The following is a 20983-nucleotide window of genomic DNA, read 5'->3' on the forward strand; positions in this document are numbered from 1 at the left end:
AATAAATGGACAACTTGCTTGCATCAAGCTGCGTCCCGTCTCTTCATTCGCCGCACTTGCCAATAATCTCCAGGTTCTGTACCAGACTTCAGCCTACCCATTTGAACCTTTTTCTTAATCACTGGATTATTTTTCAAACATACCTCACATTTTGCAGTTACCATTTTAGCTATTCCCAACATCTTAACTGATATTACTTGCTTTCGTAAAGATGTTACTAAGGCTTCTGCCCCCCAGTGACATTCTTGATGTCTCATTTGAATTATCTCTCTCATCAAAAGAGATAGAATTACTACTTGTCCATTAGGAGTTACCTGTCGCGACGGAGGGAAGACACAGTCGCTCAATATGAGTGATCAGCAGACTTCGTTTATTGTCCCTTACAGTCACCTTTTATGCCTTGTTATAATTAGCTCATACATATTACAAAAGTTAAGCTCATTATTGGTTAGTTGCCTAAATACCAAGCCCGCCCCTTGTTTCTCTTCTGTAGTTTTCTGTTCCCACCTGCAACATTCTTTTCCCACCAAAATCTTCCTGTTACTGTGTAACAAGGACAGCCAAAGACAGTGTATTTTGCTTTACTTCAGATAAGCTGAGAGCGATGTGCATTTTTGTCCAGCCAGCTGGACTATGTCTATGTGACCCTTTTCAGCTAGCCAGTTATCCACAATTCCCCCGTTTTTATTTTGGGCGACATAGGCTTGGTTGACCATTTTCAATAACAGCGTTTTAACACAGGAAAATACACAGCCAACTTATAAAATCTCAGTTCAGAAGTATAATTCCTGAAATACTTGAAAAATAAAGTTAGCTTGAAGCTTTAATTCAGATGCTCTTTCTGTTCCAGTGATACAAAAAGTTTAAAAACATTCAAAGGTAATTTTACAGTTCTGAACATGGACTAATGCAAGCTCAAAACCCAAAAAGAAACCAAAATGATGTTTGACTAGGAATATTTGCAAATATTTTAGTGGAAAATCCCTGACCATTAACAATTTTCTGTCCAAATAACAACTGCCCTTATGCAACCAACCAGTCCATACAATTTCTGAAGAATACCTCATTGATATCAAAGAATTAACAAAGGGAAAAAATTAGTTCTAAGCTATATACATTCATAAGTGGATTTTTCAATAGTTACATACAGATTTACACACTAAGCCATAATGGCTTGTAGGTGATACACACAAGAAGAGTACGTTGCTTATCTGTCTGAATGTCTATGCTAAATTTGACAACTATGCCACAAGCCAAGCCTACATGGGTGCTGTATGTTATGCACGTTCCTTAACAAACAGAAGTATAATAGACAAATTCCCAAGATCTAGTCCCCAACCTAATTATATTATTTTGTAGCCAATTAAGGAAAATAACACAAATGTGCATATCTACATGTGCACACACCTTTTAGTTCAGAACCAATCTGTGATAAAAGGCCTTAGCCTTATGGCATCATCGAATCTTAACGAGTACAGTAATTAAAAATGCAGTCTTACTGTAAGTGCGATTTATGCTGACATTCCCTCAAATGCTACACGTGAGTATTTCTCACTCAACTGCCTCAAGGTAAAATAGTAGTATTCGTTAATATGTATTAAAAAATCATTAATTCTCTACAATAGCAGTTGACTTCCATAACACTATGTAAGCAAAAGAGGCTTAAGACGGGTTTTCTGAATACTAACAATTTATTTTAGACTGTCTAAACTCAGGCCTTGAAAGATTTCACTCTGCCAGACATAGAAACACTGTTGCACTCCAGTTGTGATATCCCTTTTCCCAAGTTGTCACATGCACATCTCGCTCAAGCAACATTATTGTTAAAGTTTCTCTCTGCTACATAAAAGCATATTGCACTTGTAGATATAAAAGACAGCACCCTTACTTAGATTATTACCTTATTACCTCATAACTCTTAGTATACCTTGTATCTCTGTTTTCATCACTTCAAAAATTCACCAGAAGCAGATAAAACCACAGTATCAGACTAAACTACACCTTAACTGCTGATTCAAATAAAGGCATTCTCTTCAGATATGCCTAATGCTTACAAATAATTTTGGCTGGTTTTGATCAAAAAACTATTATTACAATAATGATCAAAAATAATAATCCCGTTTGCAAAATGCCTTTAAGCCAGCCTCCTAGTCCCAACCAATTTCCACATTCAGAATACAGCATAAATACAGAATACAGAATAAATTATCTCCATCAAGGCAAAAAGGCTTCTCTTTAAGCACAGAGATGTTTGCTAGGTCAAGGCAGAAACCCATTTCTTGTAGGTGACATCTGAAGCACCTTTTTTTTTTTTTTTTTTTTTTTTTTTTTTTTGGGGGGGGGGGTTTGTAATCAATTCCGTATTTTTCCTTGAGAAGCTTAAGCTGTTCCTCTTGTTTCCGGAGTGTTTCCAACTCTGATTTGTCGAATAGGTCCGTATTTCCCAAAGATATCATACATTTCCTCCGCTGTGATTTCATACGGCAGGTTCCGAATATAAAGGATCCGATTGACCTCTGGGGACAGCCAGATGTTAGCTCGCTTGGCCGCTTGCATAGCCATGGCGCCGATCGGAGGGGGGGGGGATGGTGCCGCCTCGGAGAGAAACCGCGGCCGGGACGGGGCCTGCCGGGCCGCACGCCGCCGCTCGCCGCTGCCGCGGGGGACCCGGGTGCTATCCCATACGCTAATAACCCGGGTAATTCCTTTTTACAATCTATGTCCTGAACGCTCCGCTTTTCTAAAAAGCATATGAGCGAATCGTACGTCGCTTGTCCCTCCATACCTTCGTCAGCGCTGTTGCAGCCTTTGCGAGACTTCGGCGACGCGTGGCCGGCGGGACCCTCTGTAGGTGCTCCCGGGCGCGGGGACTGTGCCCTTCCGCCTCCTGCGCTGCTTTCAGGACCGGTACCCGAATCTCCATCGAACCGTGGCTCGCAGGTTCAGCCCTCTCTAGGGTCCCTGTTCGGGCGCCATTTGTCGTGACGGAGGGAAGACACAGTCGCTCAATATGAGTGATCAGCAGACTTCGTTTATTGTCCCTTACAGTCACCTTTTATGCCTTGTTATAATTAGCTCATACATATTACAAAAGTTAAGCTCATTATTGGTTAGTTGCCTAAATACCAAGCCCGCCCCTTGTTTCTCTTCTGTAGTTATCTCTTCCCACCTGCAACATTCTTTTCCCACCAAAATCTTCCTGTTACTGTGTAACAAGGACAGCCAAAGACAGTGTATTTTGCTTTACTTCAGATAAGCTGAGAGCGATGTGCATTTTTGTCCAGCCAGCTGGACTATGTCTATGTGACCCTTTTCAGCTAGCCAGTTATCCACATTTACCCACCATCCCGCTAAGTTTTTCTTAGCATTTAATAACTGACTCAATTTGTCATCTTCCTCTGAATATCTCGGTTTTTCCCTAGGAAGGGTTACTGTTTTAGAAGGAATTATTGCCATTTGCAATGCTTGTTTCTTTGCTACCTTTTTTGCTGTTCTATCAGCTAAATTATTCCCAGCTATTATTTTGTATTCCCAATCTGATGTGACTTACAGTGCATGATTGCTACTTGATCTGGCTTTTGAACTGCTTGCAATAATAGTAACATTTCTGTTTGATGCTTAATGTTTGATCCTTGAGAGGACAATAACCCCCTCTCTTTCCACAAAGCTCCATGGACATGTACTACCCCAAAGGCATATTTTGAATCAGTCCAGATATTTACTTTCTTGTCTTTGCTTAGTTCTAAGGCTCTAATTAAAGTGATGAGTTCCGCCTTTTGTGCTGATGTGGTACTCGCCAATGCTCCTGCTTCTATAACTGTAGTCTCTGTTGTTACCGCATATCCGGCGTATCTGACTCCTTGCTCCATAAAGCTGCTTCCATCAGTATACAATTCCCAGTCTGGTCGCTCCAGTGGTACATCCTTCAGATCCTCACGACTGGAATAAACATACTCGATGGTAGCCAAACAATCATGTTCCAGTTGTCCTTCTTCCAGTATGGAACTTAAAAACACTGCAGGATTTACCAGGTTAGTTGTCTTTAGAATCACATCATCTTGTTCAGTCAATGCCACCTGGTATTTCATCATTCGGCTGGGGGACAGCCAATGTCCCCCCTTCTGTTCTAGGACAGTTATCACCATGTGTGGAACATAGACTGTTATTGTTCTTCCCAAAGTCAATTTCCGAGCTTCTCGTATGAGCATCACTGTTGCTGCCACTGCTCGAAGGCAGTTTGGCCACCCTTTACTCACTGTGTCCAGTTGTTTGGAGAAATATCCGACTGGTCGTTTCCAGCTTCCTATCCTCTGGGTTAACACGCCCAGTGCAAGGTGTTGTCTTTCATGAACAAACAGCTGGAAATCTTTGGTTAGATCCGGCAGTCCCAAGGCAGGTGCAGACATTAAGGCACGTTTCAACTCTACAAAAGCCTTTTGTTGTTGTGGGCCCCATACAAAAGGAGAGTTCTTTTGGGCCTCGTACAGCGGTTTAGCTATTAGCCCATAGTTCATGATCCAAAGGCGACACCACCCAGTCATTCCCAAAAACGCTCTGAGTTCATGAATATTTCTCGGCTCAGGTATACCACAAATAGCTTCTTTGCGATTTTTTTCTAATTGTCATTGTCCTTTTGAAATCTCAAAGCCCAGATATATCACAGTCTGGCAGGCTATCTGGGCTTTCTTCCTGGACACTTTGTATCCATTTAGTCCCAGGAAATTCAAGAGGTCAATAGTCACCTGTATACAAATAAATCTTTCTTCTGTAGCAATCAATATATCATCCAGATATTGTAAAAGTAAATGCCCAGGTCTTGATTTATCCTGTTTCCAGATCTCAAGTTCCTTAGCTAAATGATTTCCAAAAATAGTTGGACTGTTTTTAAATCCTTGGGGTAATCTAGTCCATGTCAGCTGCATCTTTTGCCCGGTTTGAGGATTTTCCCATTCAAAAGCAAACAGTTTTCTGCTTCCCTTTTCCAAAGGTATACAAAAGAAAGCATCTTTTAGATCAAGCACTGTAAACCATTGATAAGTCTCCCTTAACGCTCTTGACAGTGTATAAGGGTTTGCTACTACAGGATAAATGTCCTTAACTATTTGATTTACTGCTCTCAAATCTTGTACCAGTCTATATTCACCCAATGGTTTTCTGACTGGTAAAATAGGAGTATTATACTCAGATTCACATTCTTCCAAAATTTTATACTCCAAAAATTTATCAATCAATTTCTTCAGTTCCTGTCTCACTTCCGGTTTGATTGGATATTGTTTAATTCTCACTGTTCCTGCGCCTTCCTTCAAATCTATTTTAACAGGCTCTGCTAGTTTCGATTTACCAGGAATATCTGTTTCCCATACAGTAGGGATCACTGCCAAATCCACCTCCGGTGGAATTTCTTGTTCCTTTACTTTTTCTTGTATCATCAGGATTTCTCCCGTTTTTCACTCAGGTATTTTCAAGAAAAGTTCTCCTTCGTCAAAAACAATTTGTGCATTTAATTTGGATAACAAATCTTTTCCTAAGAAGGGTATCGGACATTCTGATACATACAAAAAATCATGTGTAATTATCTTATTTCCAAATTTCAAATCCAGGGGTTGCAGGAATGGCCTGGTTTTGTTCCAATTTTTCCTTTACAGGTATTTAATAAAAAAATGTCGCTCCTGTATCCACTCCCAATCTCACAATTTGAACAACATTTTTTTTTTCCCACTTTCTTATTATCAGAAGTTATAGCCATTACCAAATTATCTCTAATAGTTAGCTTACATTCATCCTGCCAATCCTTTCTTTGTCTTAAATAAAAAAACAAATCCACATTTGGCATTTTATTCCATTTCCCTTCTCTTTTACAATACAGCATTAACTGCAGAATAGTGTTATAATTCAGTGTCCCATTCATGGGCCACTTTTCCTGATCATCCAATATATATAAAGGCCACCAATTATTACAATACTCAAATTATTACAATACTCAATCATCTGGCTCTGCAGATCATCATGTAAATTTCCCCAATGTGCCAACATCCCAACAAAGAATTTTTCAGGATTTTGTCATTTACAGCAAGATTACCCATGCTTTTACTTTTAAACAACCAAATTAACTTAGTTGCCATGGTGTAATTACTCACAGTACAATACACAATTATTCAACTCTGTCACTCCGATCCGCGGATCCACACTCCACACTCACTTTCGTGCTCAATTGCACGTCTCACCCTTACAGCCACGCTCACACTTTCCCACAGTTACTTTAAACAAACATAAAACACAATATTGTACCTCTTAATTTTCTTCTTAATACACAAACTCACAAAACAACAAAAAAAACCCCAAAACTTCTTCTAACTTCTTGTTAGAGGCACTACCTTAGAGAACACCATAGCATATAGTTTCTCTTGTTTCCACTTTTGTCCAACCCTGCAATAGCTTTCGCTTATGTCTTACGGGCAGACGCCTAGGCTTCCGCTTCCACAAGGATCCTTTTAGTCCAACCCTGCGCAGCTTTCACCGCGTCTGACAGGCAGACTTACTCAGTGAGACTCAAACTCACTGGTGGGTCTCCAACCCACTCCTTACCATACACTTATTATAGTGGAACTCCTACCCACTTCCTCTAGTGCACTTACTTACTTTAGTGGGACTCCCACCCACTTACTACAATTAAAAAAAGAAGTGTCTTACCAAATATCCAGGGAATGTCGCGAAGAGCCTTACAGATAGGGGATCGATGGGTATCCCCGAGAAATCCTCGGTGCCGGCTGGAACCGATCAGGTCCCCGACTCCTCTGGTCTCCTTCAGCGAGGTCCCATCTGGGTCGCCAAAACTGTTACCGAAATCTCGGAATGAAAAACTTATCGACACCAATGTGATGTAGATAAGCAGACACTTCTTTATTGATGGCCGGGTGCGTGAGCAAGTCCTCTCACGATCAACGCACACCAAGCTTCAAAATCAGATATCATATATAAAACTTATTCATACATATTCATTAAATATTCATGCATAATCATAATATTTTCCATAAATCAGTAACATATTCTCCTCCCATATCCGATTCTGCGCAGTAGAGCTTAGAAAGGTCCAGAAATGGGTCTGGGGTACGATTTGGGTAGGTGGTATATGAGTCGGTGGTCGCGATCTCCCCCTGCCGGAATTACCTTTTACTAAAGTTCACAGTTTCTTGGCAGGCAACTACAAGCTGTTCCAGTCGACTCTTCCCAATTTCCATTAATCTCATATTCTGACATCTCAATACACTTTCTACATACAGAAGACTGGTCAGATACAAAGAAACCTTTCAAACCCTAAGTTATTACCTAAGTTTCAACAATGATTCCAGCACATTCTTCTGGCCTTGGTACAGGATGTACAGAGGGTCTCATAGCAGCTTTTACTAAACAATCATAAGTTTCCTCAAAATATATTTTTATCCTTCTATATTTCTATTCTATAAAATAACTCTATAAAATCAAATAATCAAACAAATAAAGTCAATCAATCTTAACTTATTAACAAATCGATAACAAAAGGAGAGCCAATAGGAGGAGAAGGTGTACCCTAATGACCCAATGGGGAAAGAGCAGGACGAACATCCGGCAAGAAGAGATTGGTCAAGATCCGGGGATAAAAGATGCTGCTTTTAGGACTCAGGTGTGCGTGTGGTGGAACTAATTGAGTTCTCCATGCACCCAGCGCTGTTTTTGCTTATTGTTTCTCAACCTAAATTGATTGAACCCAAAATAAATTTGTTTTAATTGTTATCGTTTATAACATCCAATAATTGTAACTCACTTCTGTCCTGTTCCGCAGGCAGTTTCTGGCTCTTTTCTGTCTTGGTCAGTGCCAAGAAGCCAGATGTGAGCACAAAATGCAAATCCTGACTCGTCCTGGCTTCATGTGAAATAATTTGGATTTTTATCCAAATAGCATTCTCCCTTGCTTCCTGAGGCAGGCAAAGAGAAGCACACACAAACACGTGCACAAATGCACTTTGAACAAGTTAGTGCAGGGTATTTATTTTTCAATATGTAAACCCTTTAATGTTTGATAATGAAGATGCCTAACTCACTAACAATTTCACACTGTGAATTGTTGCAACTTCCTGAGCAGTTTCATAGTTGATTTAAACAGATGTTAAAGTACAGCTGTGAAAGAGGTGGTCCTTTATGATCTCCTTCATGTCCGACTAGGTGCAGATGGCCACAGAGACATTAGTATCTGCATAAGGGAGAAAGAAAAGCAAGAAGTGTTCAAGTCTGCTATCACAGACATTCAAAAACAGTCTCGAGCCTCTCAAGAATTCCAAACTTTCGGCTGAAAATGCTGGGACTTAAAGTGAGTCTACATGTTACTTTGCAAATTCAGTGATATTATCAGTAGGGCTACATCATTTGTTATCTCATTTCTGCCTGTGCTCTGGGTTGCTTGAAAACATTTCCTTCAGTCACCCTAAAAAATGGCAGGCACTTTGATTTTTCCTGCTGATGGCTGTTTAGAAGAACTGTCAGAAGAATCCACAGGAGATTAAAACACAGCATAATCTACAGGATGAAACTCCCAGCAGTGGAACTGATTTTTCCTATGTGGTCCTTGCCCAGCTGGGACAACTTGTGTGAAAATAATGTTCTGTTAATCAAAAGCTATAGGTTCAATCTGCTTAAATTGCCTGGTGATACAAATAAATGTGGTTTATAGGAGCTCTTGCAAAAAAATCTGTGTAGATCCAAGCTGCTTAATTCCTCATTGCTTCTGCCCAAAGAAAAGGGTGGCTTCTGCAGATACATGGTGTGAGCACCCATGCCCTAGAACATCTAGCTCAAAAGTAAAGATGATAGTTAAGAAAAATTTTTACTAGAATTGCTTGCATTTAGCAACTTTAATATTATGACATATCAGTACAAACAAGCCCATAGTGTTTTTCTCAAGATACATTAGTGCCACAATTTATTTCCAATACTTGTTTCTTGCTTTGTAAATATTTTGCATACAACTAGTGCAACTTTATTTCTGCCTTCTGTTATTATGCAATGAAGAACAAATGTACTGTAACATTCAACAGCCTATCACAAGACCTGCAAAAAGGAAAAAAAAAATTGCTTTGTTTATAAATGATCTAAGATTCCTTATACTAAAAACAGTCCCAAGCATTTTGGTAACTAAGACCACAGCCCTGAATGAGAGACTCAATGCAACACAGGGCATGTTTCCAAAAGAAAGTAACCAACTGTACAAGAAAATACAAAAGACCACATGACCGTCATATGAGTATCCTTATACAATATTAATCCAGTTTCTTTGTGTTACTACTTGCCAGTGGTTTTATCCTACCAACTTACTCATATGTGGAGTACTCAGCAAGAGTAAGAGTGACAAAAATGTACTTTAAAACTGTCAAATGCCTTGCAGGCTTGCAGAGAACAAACTGAGTGGATTCTGCTATTTGTTCTGAATACTCACTTCAGAAGGCCTGTTTGCATGGATTTAACTTCAGAGTAAGGGCATTTAATAAGGAAAGCAATTAAAACAGGACAAAAATGCTTGCAGAGGCAGCAAAAGATTAAACATGTGGTGCATCTCTGGGAAGCTGAAAACAAAGCTGACTTCATGGCAAGACTAGTTTAATTTTGCTGGCATGTCAGCCACATGGAATTCCTACAGACAAGGGTTTTAATAGCATTCTCATGGCTGGAGTGGGAACACCACAGAGAGCTCAGCACTGCCTTTGCTGACGTTATTGCCAATACCCTAAATGCATGCATACAATATCATCTGCTACATATGTATTAAGGTGGGGAAGTTGTTAAGTGGTGACAACTCAATTAGTCTGTCAGATTTTCACACATTAAAGGTATCCTTTTATGTCTCTAAGGCTGTCAGCAACACAGTCTTTGTATTGCTCGGCAGAAGCTAAACACCCTGTGATTAAAGAAAAGTTAACAAAAGAACTTTGAAAGTATTAATATGCCTGGGGTTTAATTATCACTACAGGGACTAAGAAAAAATAAAACAACTAAGATGACCAAGGCAGTGGAGCATCTGTCCTGTGAGGAAAGGCTGAGAGCTGGGTCTGTTCAGCCTGGAGAAGGCTCAGGGAAGATCTTGGTAATGTATATAAGTACCTGAAGGGAGGGTGCAAAGAGGACCGAGCCAGGCTCTACCAGTGGTGCCCAGTGACAGGACATGAGGCAATGGGAACAAACTGAAACACAGGAGGTTCTGTTTTAACACCAGGAAACACTTTTTCACTGGGAGAGCGACCAAACACTGGCACAGGTTTCCCAGGGAGGTTGTGGAGTCTCCATCCTTGGAGGTATTCAAAACTCATCTGGACACGGTTCTGGGCAACTGGCTGTAGATGACCCAGCCTGGGCAGGGGTGTTAGACAAGATGACCTCCAAAGTTCCCTACCAACCTCAACCATTCTGTGATTCTGTGAACTATAAATTATTAGAACTGAGAAAATAATTTGATACTCCCACCATCACGCAGATTTCTCCCTAAAACAAGCAAGTGGAACTCAAAAGCCAGGTACATAGGTGTCTCCCTCATTAATTGCTCTTCTTGCTTCCTGGAACTCTTCACCATTACTTAAGTCTCCTCTTAATTAAGCCATGGCTAACCTGTAATCCTTCAGATTCCTAAAGACACTCAATCTAAGATTCATACCTTCAAAGGGAGTGGCCATATGCTCCTTTTCAAGTCAGTGGGGAGGCACGCAAATGTCACCATCTAAAACAGACTGGACTTTTTGTTCCCTAGAAGAACTGTGCCTCTTCTCTGAACCCAGGCAATTATCCTCCAATATTGATGTTACAAGAGAGGTGTTTTGATTTGAGAGATGTGAGTGCAGTGAAGGTCTCTTCTGCATACACCACACATGCTTCTCAGGCAATTGCTCTGTCAGGGAAGAGCAAAAAGATTAAGGGAGAGAAACCAACGCCTGTGGCACTCTACTTACAAGTGCTGTTGGTTCGGAAATGAAATGTTAGGTCATGCTTGCTGGACCTCTCAGCAGAACTCTTCCAATTTACCTGCTTACATAAAGGCCGAGGTGCCCTGATAAAACCTATAGTCAGTGGTATTTAGGACAGTGAAGATATTTAAATAAAAATGCCGCAAAATTACCAATAAAACTCTAACTTTGAGGGCCTAACAGATTTCCAGTTCCATTCCCACATGGTGAGTCCTCATAAGTGGAAAACTCAATCCAGACAGGTCAGAATCGAATAACTATTACTTGAATTCTTCTCACTCCCACTACAGCAGAGACTTTGTCTCTGTGCTTCAGGCTATAGCAATGACCACATAAACTAATGATCCAACATTTTCCAACCAGCACTCTTCTGCCAAAGAAGACAGGATGACATTCATAAACATTCTTAACAGCTTCAAGACCTCAAAATGCACAGGTGGCTATGACATGAAAGAGATCATGTTGATCTCTTAAGAGGCTGAAAGATCACAGGTTCTGAAAAGGCCCAGTTCTAAGAAACAGAGTTCAAAATGCCCTCAAATTTTGGACAAACTCAACTCTGCAAGAGAATGGAGACTGAGTTATTTGTATCAAATCTGCCACATAAAGCATTTTATTATTTTTAAATGGAGAATGTGGTAGGGGAAAAAAACACCTAGTGATGTGACAGGAGATCAGAAATGTTTTGGCCTGTTTTGCCTAAGCCCCTCCTCACCTACAGTCTGGTATTTTCACTCAACACCTCCCAGCATCTGGGAGAGCAGGAGTTTCCTACATTGTTCCAGGGGAAGCCATTTTAGAAATACAAGCCTTGCTGTTCACTGACACATCATTAGTGGCATTTTGAAAAACAGCTCTGTTTAGTCACGTCTCTACACTAATCCTCTGGTCTGTGCATATAATCCCCAATCAAAACAAAATGGGAGACAGTATGTATTAGCCAGAGACAGCCTGGACACTCTCCAGTGGAAATTGTTCCCAGTGAGCGTGTTCATGGGGATCCGGACACCCTGCCCTCGGCCTCGCAGCTGACTTGCGAGTTGACAGGTGCTTCTCCATGAAGAGGGATTCACTTACAGACGGGAGATTAAAGCAGGGCGGGAGGACAGGACACAGAACACCACCCTCCTCTGGCCGAAGTAAGGGCCACTATTTACAGAGACACAATCAGCATGTGGTGGACGCAGAAGAAACGCCCTGTCCCGGGGAGGCCTCTGCCCCCTCACACACCCCGCGATGCCCGCGCTTCGCGCTGCCCTGCCCAGCGGCCGGGCCCTGGCTCCCGCGCGGAGGCGGCGCCCCCTGAGGCGAGGCGGTGGCGGCGGCGGCGGCGGCGGCGGGGGAGGTGGCGGAGGCGGTGCCAGCCTCGCTCCCGCCCCTCCGGGGCGCCGCCAGCCAGCGCAATTCGCGCCCCTCCCATCCCCTCAGGCACGGCCGCGCCCCCCTCGCCGCTCCCTCCCACAAGGCGGGGCGGTGCCTCTGCTAGCCCCTCTCCGTTCCCCTCCCCTCCGTCTATCTCCCACCGGAACCAATGAGAGGGAGGCAATACCAGCTTGGCCCCGCCCCCGCGCAGCCGGGTACCGCCCTTTCCGGCGGAAAGGTGTGGCGTTATCCAAGGTGGTGGCAGGACAGTTGTGTCTGTGTGGGCTGGTCAGTGGGCTACCGGGGGTGCGAGGGCGGCAGTGTGGGGGCGGGGCGTCCTGGCAGCGGAGGGGGAGGGGAGAAGGAGACCCCGTGCCTCCGTGGCCCCCTGCCAAGCCGCAACCGCTCTCCCCCGTGCCCCCCGAGCCTGCCCGGGCGTCGCGCTCCCGCCCCGCCCCGCCCCACCCCCTGAGGAGAGGAGGCCTCCGGGCAGGGCGAAATGGGATGGGACCCTGCCCGGCTCCTTCTCGCCCAGCCGCCGGCCTCGGATGGGTTAATGTTGCTTTTCCGCTTCATCCCGGAAGGAATGTTATCTTACGTGTCAGTCGTGACGCGTGGCTCGCCGCGGGCAGCTCCTTTAATGTCGAGTAAAAGGTGTTTATCGTAGCGGTAGCACAGCATCAGAAACCGGGCTCTGTTGCCTGTTAAGCTGTGCAGGCCAAGAAGAGAGACCCCGTTTGTGGGTTAGGAGAGCTGTGCGGGGAGGTGGTCTGCAAAGGGAATTCCCCTGTTAGAGAGTGCTTCAGAGATCTGAGGAAGCAGGTGTCTCTAAACAGAAACTGCTCGGAGCTTTTCTGGACAATTGACATGCATCTTCAAATCTCGGGGGTATGGAAAATGCAGGTTCTGGGACATGCACTGCAGGCTGGCTCAAGTAGCTCTGCACCAAAGCAGTTCATACTAATAGGCTAAACATGAACTGGGACTGAAGAAAACTCTTACAAATCTGTTTAGAAATCACTTTGCTAGTTGCATTTTGCCACATTGGTAAGGATGTGCAACCTTTATAGTGTATGTGGCACATAGTAGGGAAAAAAATTGGCTAAACAGTGTAGAATAGTGATATTTTTTTTTTGTAATTGTTGAAATGATACAGGGATGCTTATGATTTCTGAGATGAAAACTCAAGAAATTGTTGAACTCCCTGTAACTACCTGTAAGCCCTTCTCTCTCAATTTTGTACATAGTATTTTTTCAAAGCAGTTTTGTATTTTAAAATTTCTGGCTTGTTTCAGATTGCTGTGCTCATTGTTAATCCCTGCATTATTTCTAAGTGGAATTTTATGTGTCTGCTTGGTGGTACTGCTGTGGGGAATACGGCTGTGGATACAACAAAGGAAAAAACAGTTGACCTCAGCAGGAGAAGATGGGAAGCGGCCATTGCTGGTTGCCTTTTTTCACCCATATTGCAATGCAGGTGGTGGAGGGGAGAGAGTCTTATGGTGTTCCATTAGAACGCTCCAGAAAAAGTAAGCATATATGTTTATTAAATACCATATTTCATTCTCAGCTGCTGATGGTATTATCTATGCACATTTTGGCATTTTACATATTTAAATAGGTGTCATTTATCTACCAGTCCTATGGGGTTTTTTTGCATTTGAGTTTCACCTGGTTGCACCATTCCACTTCATCCCTTTATCCGGATTTTGATCTTTCTTGCTGTGGCATCTATCACTTCTTTCTCCCCTTGGGAGAACCCCTCCTACTTCATTGGTTTTCCACTACTGGTATGGAGCTTTGTATGGGCATAACTCATCAGTAGGTAAATGATGATTTTGATACTTGCCTCTTGGTGCAGGAGGCAAAACAGGTTAACATCTAAAGTGGGTTTAACATTGGCACACACACTGGCTTGCACAGTTTTCTGCATTTTAGTCATGCTATGCACACACAGACATCTCGTAATGTAGGGCAAGGCATTCTTAAGTCTGTAGAATAATACTAAGCTCCCTTTTTATTTAAAAAAAAACATTCCCCAGGTCCTCAGCCATATGTTCTTCTGCAGATCAGAAAAAACTGTGGAAGTATAAGGAAAAGTATAATTCAGTTAAAATAATTTCAGAGCTAGGCCAGACATTTGTTCTCACATATCTTTTGAGTAATTTTGAATGGATAATATTTTAGTTGCATGTTAAAAAATTTGAAGAATCTATTAAATTCTTTTCTTTACTCTTGCAGGTACAGAAATGTAACGTGTGTTATTTACACTGGAATCAGGAATCAGGATACCAGATTTAACAATGCAGCCTTCACTACAAACAGTCCTCTTTTCAGCAAATTTAAACTTGTCTATTACTACTTCTTTGCTTTCATGTATGGATTGGTTGGTTCCTGCAGTGATGTGATTATGGTTAATTCTTGGGCGCTAAATCACATCCTTTCCCTCTGGATAGCTGGGGCTTGCACTTGTGTTGTACATCCACCGTGTGATGTTCAGACCTTCCTGGATATTCCACTGGAAGAGAAGAGCACCAGTGAATATTCCATTGTTTCTGTCAGCCAGTTCAGGCCTGAAAAAGATCATCCATTGCAAATCAGAGCCTTTGCTAAATTGCTGGAAGAGAAGAGACTGGGGCAGCAGCCATCATTGAAACTTGTCTTAATTGGAGGCTGTCGTAACCAACAAGATGAAGAGCGTGTAAATAACCTTAAGCACCTTTGTGATGAGCTGGGAGTTAGTAACGATGTGATATTCAGAATAAACATTTCCTTTGAGGAGCTAAAGAGACACCTGGCTGAGGCCACCATCGGCCTGCATACGATGTGGAATGAGCTCTTCGGGATCGGTCAGTATTTTTCCTCAGTGTTCAGCTATTTGTCCCAGCTGGGGACACAGGGAGGGCTTCAGTTCATGATTAAGGCTCCTCAGTACAGGTGTCTAAGCAGAGAGGTCTGCATGCCAGGCAGGTGTCCAACTCACATTCCTGTCACAGGCTATCTAGCTGAGGTAAAGCCTACAGGACCAATTCAGGTGACTAACCACTAGGTGCTACTGTAGCGCAAGCCAAAGCATCTTAGACTGTTAATAATGATGGACATCCTCTGGTCACCTAAACAGACAGCTAGTCCCATCTGTGCTGCCCAGGATGTCCTGACTGACCTCCAGCTGTCCCTCTGCAAGGTCATGGGTCGCCCTAAGGTCCCATGTTAAGTTTGCCAGCCTCATTGCACAGATGCCAGCCATACCCAACGGAGCCTCAAAAGGCAGCAGGTACTTCTGTTTAAGCACCTTAGATTGTGCCCTGTTGGCTCCGCTGACCACAGAGGGAGCTTAGACGTAGTTCATACATAGACATTCATGTGTAAAGATTGTGATCGTGTATTACCTGCCTCAGCTGCCATTTGAAATGTCTAGTAAATGTCATGGGGCTCCATCTGCTGTTTCAGAGGTGTGAGTCTCCCACAGATTCTGTCTCTTATTTGTAAGCCCCGTGTAGATGCCACCAGGTACCTACTGTTGGTCATCTCATTGCACTAGGCCACTGTGCTAAGGCAATTAAATCCATTGTAAGGCAATTAGATCAGTCACCATAGCATGGAACAGAATACCAAAGAGGAGCTGGGACCTGGTTTGCAATGTGCTGTCATACAGAATTAAGGTACTGGGCTCAGTTTACTGGGATTATTTGGGTCCTGACCTTGAAATGGAATGTAAGATGACCCATCTGTCATAAATCTACAAGGTAAGTTAGCAGCCAAACAGATGGATATAATGTGACTAAACTGCAGTTTATGTCATCAGACTTTATTACAAGTTAAGTAAGTATCAACCCTATTAGTTTGTAGGAGCTTGGTATAAAAAATTTACTCTGAAGTGTCTCCCAGAAGCAACTGCGACAAAATGGAAATAATGGGTTTCTCATATTTCTTCCCCCACAAAACAATTTAAGTAAGTTTAAAAAAATGTTACACAATCACACTGTGATTTTGAATTTCAGCATGATTTCACCTTCATCTCCAATTTTATCTGTAAAAAACATGTTCCAAAAGCATTATTTATAGTTGGCAATTTCTGTGCTGGGGGAACTTTTGAAAAACCAAATCAGAACTGAGATGAATCAGCAATTAAAGTGATTTCTGAGGTCTGTTCTGGAACTGTGGAGGAGAATTGAAGTGATGTATACATTACATGCTATTCCTATCCCTCTGCTTTTGGCTGAGGAAAGCTTACTATCAGATTCCCATTCCATTAAAACTTCTTTCATCAAAAATACAGATGTAGTGATAACAATTTTTACTAGTTTGTCTTGCTGAGTTGTCAAAAGCTATAGATTTGTTAATCTGCAAAATACTGAACTTCTGAATATCATCTGATTGAAACATGCATAGTCAGCTTTTCTCTCAGTATCTTTCTAAATGTTAAAAATCTTCAGTGTGAATGAGAAAATGAAGTTACATTCAGCTGTAATTTTTAATTTTTTTTTGCAGCTGACACCAAACCGTAAAACGTGCGTTGCAGTGTTCTGTCACAGAGCAGAACAGAACTATGCAGTGTTGTAGAGCTACCTTCCCTTGTACCTTCACATTTGTTTCAATATCTGGCTTTTTTTCCACCATTATATACTGGTGATACAATTTCTCTCAGCTGAATCAAGTATGTTACAAGAACCGCAACTTAACCAGTTATAACTTTATATATAAACTTATTATATAGCTTAACCAGTTATACCTGGTTTCTAATTTAAATTTTATATGTTTAAGAGAAACTTATAATTTCAGTCCTCAGGACTGAAAACCTTAAATTTGTTTTTCTTCTGAGACCATTTACTCTGTATTTTTCAAACTGATCTACAACAGCAGTCTGTAGTAACTTCTGGGTGAATTGTACTGCGGTTTTAACTTTCCATACCTCACAGAAAGCCAGAGTATGATGTGCACACTCATGTCAGCATGTTTTGTATCTTTTACAGGAGTAGTTGAATGTATGGCAGCTGGCACTGTTATCCTGGCTCACAATTCTGGAGGTCCCAAATTAGATATTGTGATACCCTATGAAGGACATACTACTGGCTTCCTAGCAGAAAACGAGGACAATTATGCCGAGATGATGGCTTATATCCTTTCTTTGTCTCCTGAAAAAAGGTTAGAGATCAGACAAAATGCTCGTCGCTCTGTGCATAGGTTTTCTGACCAGCATTTTGAAGAGACGTTCCTGTTATCTGTGGAGCCATTATTTAAATAAATGTATATAAATAAAAAGGTGTATGAATAAAATTAACTTTTTATATTTGACTATGTGTCACCTATAAATGTATCTAATCTATGATCCCTTGGTCCCGTTCAATAAAGAGATTTTTTTCTTTCTGTCAGGGTATCTGCTTTATGTAATAGAGATTCTTCTACTGGGAAAAAAACACTCCTGAAAATTTTCTGTGTTGACTATGTGACGGTGTGGTGCACTGTAAAACCCTCTGGATTCACAGAACCATCATATTTCCTTGGTAACAGAACTACATCTGGAAGTTCTTTTATTTATTGAATACTTTCAGTCTCCACCCATTTAATGACTTTTCACCCATAGTCACACTTTTTAAAGGCAACGCTTTTGTTTGATAGCTTTTTTTACCCGAGATTTTGTTTCTAGAGTCTGCAGCACATTTTCAAATTGCTGTCCCCCGTTGTGTGGCAAAATCCTATTATGTGGGATTTTAATTGTGGTTCTGGATATTTCGTTACCTACAGTGATTCCTTTAAGTTAATGATATGGTGGTTTTGCTAGCTTGTTTTTTAATAGTGTAATAATTGCACTTGCCCATGATACTTACGTTAGCTATTTCCTCATGCCCTTTCACAGTATGACAGCTTAATGGTATTTTTCCCACTCTACTCTCCTGAAATGTTTTCTGTTCTGTTCTAGGGAATAGAAGGGTCTAGATTCAAGGGCATAAGTAAATGCTGTACAAACATGAACATTAAAGCCCTAAACTACTGCTTATTATAAACCAGAATGCTGAACAAAATGTTCAAAAATTGGACACCTGCTTTTGTATCAAAAGTGGAAAAACATATAGTTCTTTTTTGAGCCATCGAAGCGGTATTTAATACTTTAGCAAACTCAGAGAAGTGAAAAACTTCAACTTACCAGATGTCTGCTGCAAATACAATACAGCAAAGAGGAAACTGTCTCAGAGGCTCCTGGAGCGTGTGGAAGGTGACTTCCTGACACAGTGGGTGAGGGGCCCAGCTGGGAAAGGCACCCGCTGGGCCTGTTGTTTGCAAACAGAGAAGGACTTGTGGGTGATGTGGTTGGAGGCCATCTCGGGCACAGTGATCATGAAATGACGACGAGGACTTTCAGGTTTTGGAGAAGTAAGGAAGGGGATCAGCAGAACTGCTACCTTGGATGCCCAGAGGGCTGGCTTTGGCCTGTTTAGGGTCCTGGTTGACAGAGTCCCTTGGGAGGCAGTCCTGAAGGGCAGAGGAGTCCAGGAAGGCTGGGCATTCTTCAAGAAGGAACTCTTAAAGGCACATGAGCAGGCCGGCCCCATGTGCCCAAAGACAAGCCAGTGAGGAAGAAGACGGGCCTGGCTGAACAGAGAGCTTTGGCTAGAACTGAGGAAAAAAAGGGTTTATGACTTTTGGAAGAAGGAGCAGGGAACTCAGGAGGGCTAGGAGATGAAATGAGGTTATGCAAAAAGAAGATTAGAAGGGCCAAAGCCCAACTAGAACTTAAACTGGCTACTGCCATAAAAGACAATAAAAAATGTTTTCATAAATACACTAGCAACAAAAGAAGGGCTAAGGAGAATCTCCATCCTTTATTGGATGTGGGGGAAACCATAGTGACAAAGGATGAGGAAAAGGCTGAGGTCCTTAATGCTGCTTTTGCCTCAGTCTCCAATAGTGAGACACTCTGGGTACCCAGCCCCCTGAGCTGGAAGGTGGGGGTGGGGAGCAGAATGAAGCCACCATAACTCAAGGTGAAATGGTACCTGCTATACCACCGAGGCACACATGAGTCTATGGGGCCAGGCGGGATCCACCGGAGAGAACTGAGGGAGCTGGCAGGAGTGCTCACCGAGCCGCTTTGTCACTAACCCTGGCTGACCAGGGAGGTCCCAGCTGGCTGGGGGTGCGTGAATGTGACACCTGTCTGCAAGAAGGGCCGAGGATCTGGATAACTACAGGCCTGTCAGCCTGACCCCGCTGCCAGGAAAGGTTATGGAGCAGGTCATCCTGTAAAACATCACATGGCATGTGCAGGAAAACCGGGGGATCAGGCCCAGCCAGCGTGGGGTTATGAAAGGCAGGTCCTGCTTGATGAATCTAGTCTTCTACGACAAAGTGACCTGCTTAGTGGATGAGGGAAAGGCTGTGGATGTTGTCTTCTTGGACTTTAGTAAAGCCTTTGACACCATTTCCCACAGCATTCTCCTGGAGAAACGGTCTGCTCATGGCTCAGGCAGGTGTACTCAGCACTGGGCAAAAAGCTGGCTGGAAGGCTGAGCCCAAAGAGTGGTGGTGAATGGACCAGCTGGTGGCTGGTCACAAGTGGTGTTCCCCAGGGCTCAGTACTGGGGCCAGTTCTGTTTAATATCTTTATCAATGATCTGGACAAGGGGATCGAGTATGTACTCAGTAAGTTTGCAGATGACACCAAGGTTGGGGGGAGTGTTGACCTGCTGGAGGGCAGGCAGGCTCTGCAGAGGGATCTGGGCAGGCTGGACTGATGGGCCAAGGCCAATTGTATGAGGTTCCACAAGACTCAGTGCTGGGTCCTGCACTTGGGTCACAACAGCCCCAGGCAGCGCTACAGGCTTGGGGCAGAGCGGTTGGGAAGCTGCCTGGTGGGAAAGGGCCTGGGGGTGCTGGCTGACAGCTGGCTGGGCATGAGCCAGCAGTGTGCCCAGACAGCCAAGAAGGCCAGCAGCATCCTGGCTTGCATCAGGAACAGTGTGGCCAGCAGGACAAGGGCAGTGAGCGTCCCCCTGTACTGGGCACTGGTGAGGCCGCACCTCGAATCCTGTGCTCAGTTTTGGGCCCCTCACTGCAAGACAGACACTGAGGTGCTGGAGCGTGTCCAGAGATGGGCCACGGAGCTGGGGAAGGGTCTGGAGCACAAGTCTGATGAGGAGCAGCTGAGGGAACTGGGGCTGTTCAGCCTGGGGAAAAGGAGGCTCAGGGGAGACCTTACTGCTCTCTACAGCTGCCTGAAAGGGGTGTGTGGTCTCTTCTCCCAGGTAACAAGGAAATGGCTTCTAGTTGTGCCAGGGGAGATTTAGATTGGATATGAGGAAAAATTTCTTCACTGAAAGGGTTGTCAAGCATTGGAACAGGCTGCCCAGGGAAGCAACTGAGTCACCATCCCTGCAGATATTTAAAAGATGTGTAAATGTGGTGCTTGGGGACATGGTTTAGTGATGGACTTGGCAGTGCTGGGTTAATGGTTGGGCTCAGTGACCTCAAAGTCTTTTCCAAACTAAATGAATCTATGATTCTATAAAAAAGCTACTGATAGAATGCGGTTTTCCCTCTATTTAAGTTTTATCTGGATTATATGAAATTTTTAATATGAAAAAATACAGTTAGAGGAACCTACTGTCCAATGTTTTATTAGGAAACGGGGAACACACAAT

General features: G+C 43.0%; 1 protein-coding gene across 1 annotated transcript; it reads left to right on the plus strand.

Annotated features, from left to right (window-relative positions):
- Positions 1-12513: 12513 nt before the first annotated feature.
- Positions 12514-17639, plus strand: LOC129782592 (GDP-Man:Man(3)GlcNAc(2)-PP-Dol alpha-1,2-mannosyltransferase-like). The gene is made up of 3 exons (XM_055792725.1): positions 12514-12632; positions 14586-15193; positions 17318-17639. The coding sequence occupies exons 1-3, from the start codon at positions 12514-12516 to the stop codon at positions 17587-17589; spliced, it is 999 nt and encodes a 332-aa protein (XP_055648700.1). The 3' UTR covers positions 17590-17639.
- Positions 17640-20983: the final 3344 nt, after the last annotated feature.

The sequence above is a fragment of the Falco peregrinus genome, chromosome W (assembly GCF_023634155.1).
Source record: "Falco peregrinus isolate bFalPer1 chromosome W, bFalPer1.pri, whole genome shotgun sequence".
Classification (NCBI taxonomy): Eukaryota; Metazoa; Chordata; class Aves; order Falconiformes; family Falconidae; genus Falco; species Falco peregrinus.